Consider the following 2,776-nt stretch of genomic DNA (forward strand, 5'->3'; position numbering starts at 1 on the left):
ACTGGGAAGAACAATATTAGTAATTTTGGGTAGATGTTACTGATTATAATTTTGTAAGCAACTGAAAAAAATTTATAGGTTCAAAGTCTAAAAAAAGATATATGATTAGCTATGGAAAGAGGTTTCCTAAAAGATTATCTATCATCTTAAAGATCATGTAAGAAATCATTTTACTTAAGAGTTGTAAGTAAAGATAAAATCATTTCAGTGGCTTAATGGGAAATTGGTATTACTTTATTAAGGTTGAATTGTGTTTAAAATGAATGTGTATTGCTACAGTTCACTCAACTCCGTCTTAGCACTCTGTTCATTCCATAAAATCTGTACCCCATTAAGATCCCAGCATACATGCATTCAGAGCAGAAAGCTTAAATTCATTTTCGTCTTATTTCTTGCTTTCTGTGTTGATAGGTACTTATTACTGTTACATATCTGCTCTGTGAAATATTGTGCTATGAAATAGTTGAATCCATATTTAACCATTTAATATTTATTGAGGCCCCACTATATGCCAGGCACTTTTATATGCGATGGTGCTAGGGGTACATCATGTAAACAAACCAAAATCTACACTTGTAGTGCTTATACTCTAAGTGGGAAGAGGCAGACTATAAAGAAACAAATTAATATACAGTATATCAAGTAATAAAAGTGTTGTGGAGAAGAAAATGCAGCGTAAGGAATAAAGAGCAACTGTGTATGGGGGTTGCTTTTGGGACATGGGAGTTGTGTGCTAAATGGCACCTGATGTGACACTGGTATCTGGTAAATTTGATTAGAATATTTCTTCAAGTAACAGGAGTTGATGTAGAAAACATCCAGTGTTTTTGAAAAAGGAAAATCAGTGGTAAGTTACGACTAGAGAAATATGTCTTGTTGAACATATGTGGTGAAGAAAGCATGTCTGCATTCAAACACAAGGTTATTAAACTTAAAAATTACATTTGTGATTTCTTTGATAAAGTTGAAGTATTAATAGCACACCTGATTATTCTCTGATGTTTGCAGATATAACTCCTGTTGTGTGTGATAGTTTGAATAAAGTATCTGGCTAATTTTGTTTTTTCCCATTTTCTCTATTTTCTTTATTTTAGTGGAAGAATTAGAGACTATCTTCAAAGCATAGATACAACTGTGTTAATACTTTGTAAAGATATGTATTCTAGAATACATATTTCTGTTCATTACAATTTCAGTTTTTAGTTTAAACATCTAATTTTTATGTTGCTATGATACTGACATTATTTTTAAACACAAAGTTTTATCTAAGATTAATATTCTTTATTTTCACATAAAATCATTTTCTAACTATTTCCAGGTAATGTACAGAATGTACAGAAGGAAGATAAATCTTTAAGTCTGAGTATGCCTGTAATTACAGAAGAGGAAGAAGAGAATGAAAGTTATAGTGAAACAGGTACAAATGAAATTTTCTCAAACTAGTGAAGGAAACTTGCACTCATAGAGCATCAAGGTTTAGAACCATTCAAGAGCATGACAGTTGGCTGTATGTTCTTGTGATCCTTTTATCTTGGCTCATTGGAGAATTTCAGTATTAATCATATTATTAATCATTGACTTAAAAGTCAGTGATGCCAGGCACAGTGATGTGTGCCTGTAGTCCCAGCCTGACTCACTTGAGCCCGGAGTTCAAGATCAGCCTGGGCAACATAGACTTCTGTCTCAAAAAAAAAAAAAAAAGTCATTGATAATACAACAAATGAATGGACATGGATACCTATTAGGAATTCTGTCAGTTTCATCTTTTTAAAGCTGTCTCTCCCAGACCTGTGACCTTATTTCATCTGGACAGTGTTCTTTGGCCTGTTGTACTCTTTATCCTGGCTGCTGCTCTCTTCTAGGAACCTGTTTTCTTTGTCTTAATCTTTTCCCTTGTCTTTGCTCTTTTCCTTTTTCTGCCATTCCCTTTTTGTTTTTCATTTTCATTGAGTATGTTTTGTTGCATCTTTCATAATTTTTGTGTTTTTATATTTTCTATATTACTTTCTTTGCCTGTAATGATTGGTAACTTTTAGGTTCACAGCTGTTTCTATATGGACATTTATTTGAGTCTTGGTTATGGCATCTGCTGTGGTAGCCAGAAAGATGTATGGTACTTGTGTTTTGGGTTACGTTTGCAGATATAATTGAAATGAAATGGAAATCTTAGTCACTTTACCTTTCTTAGTACTGGCCTAGATACCTTTCAGATCTGGCACACTGGATCTATGCTAATTATAGGGAAGGCATACTCATGTGAAATGACTTCAAAGTAACATTACTTATTAAGTAGGATTTAGGATGACTGAGATCCACTGTCTTAATAGATTGGTATCTTAGTAAGATTGAGATCTTACTATCTCAATGGAGATAGTAAGTTTTAAAGTGCTATATCATTTTAAAGAAAATTCATGTGTGTGCGTATCAGGTTTAAAATTTCTTGTTGAGTGTTTGCTGTGAGGTCATTCTTATTGTGTCATACTAATTAAAAAAAATAGTTTAAATGTATATTATCAATTAAGTATTATCATTTAAGTGTGAGTTATTTTTTTTAGACCTGACTTCTTAACTTTATGTCTTTAGAGTTCACTGTACCCAAAAGGAAAAGAAAACACTAAACAAAGAGCCTGGTGTAGAGTTTTTAACTTTGAGCTTTCTGACAGAAGATTTATGTTTTGTGTATGGAACATGAAGACTGCCAGTATTAAAAATAATTCTTCTGGGAAACTGTAGGTTATTTCTTTGAAATGTCAATACCTTAACACTGCTCTACAAT

The 2,776-nt window shown here is 32.5% G+C and overlaps 1 protein-coding gene across 1 annotated transcript in view; it reads left to right on the forward strand.

Annotated features, from left to right (window-relative positions):
* SNAPC1 (small nuclear RNA activating complex, polypeptide 1, 43kDa) overlaps positions 1–2,759 on the forward strand; it is a 25,857-nt gene extending 23,098 nt beyond the window's left edge. Inside the window, exons 9-10 of the mRNA XM_012656164.1 lie at positions 1,319–1,417; positions 2,584–2,759. Of these exons, the coding sequence (XP_012511618.1) occupies positions 1,319–1,417; positions 2,584–2,618 (134 nt within the window). The 3' untranslated portion in view covers positions 2,619–2,759. The remainder of the gene's footprint in view (positions 1–1,318; positions 1,418–2,583) is intronic.
* The last annotated feature ends 17 nt before the right edge of the window (positions 2,760–2,776 follow it).

This window comes from Propithecus coquereli, unplaced genomic scaffold (genome assembly GCF_000956105.1).
Source record: "Propithecus coquereli isolate 6110/MARCELLA unplaced genomic scaffold, Pcoq_1.0 Scaffold5, whole genome shotgun sequence".
NCBI classification, from domain to species: Eukaryota; Metazoa; Chordata; class Mammalia; order Primates; family Indriidae; genus Propithecus; species Propithecus coquereli.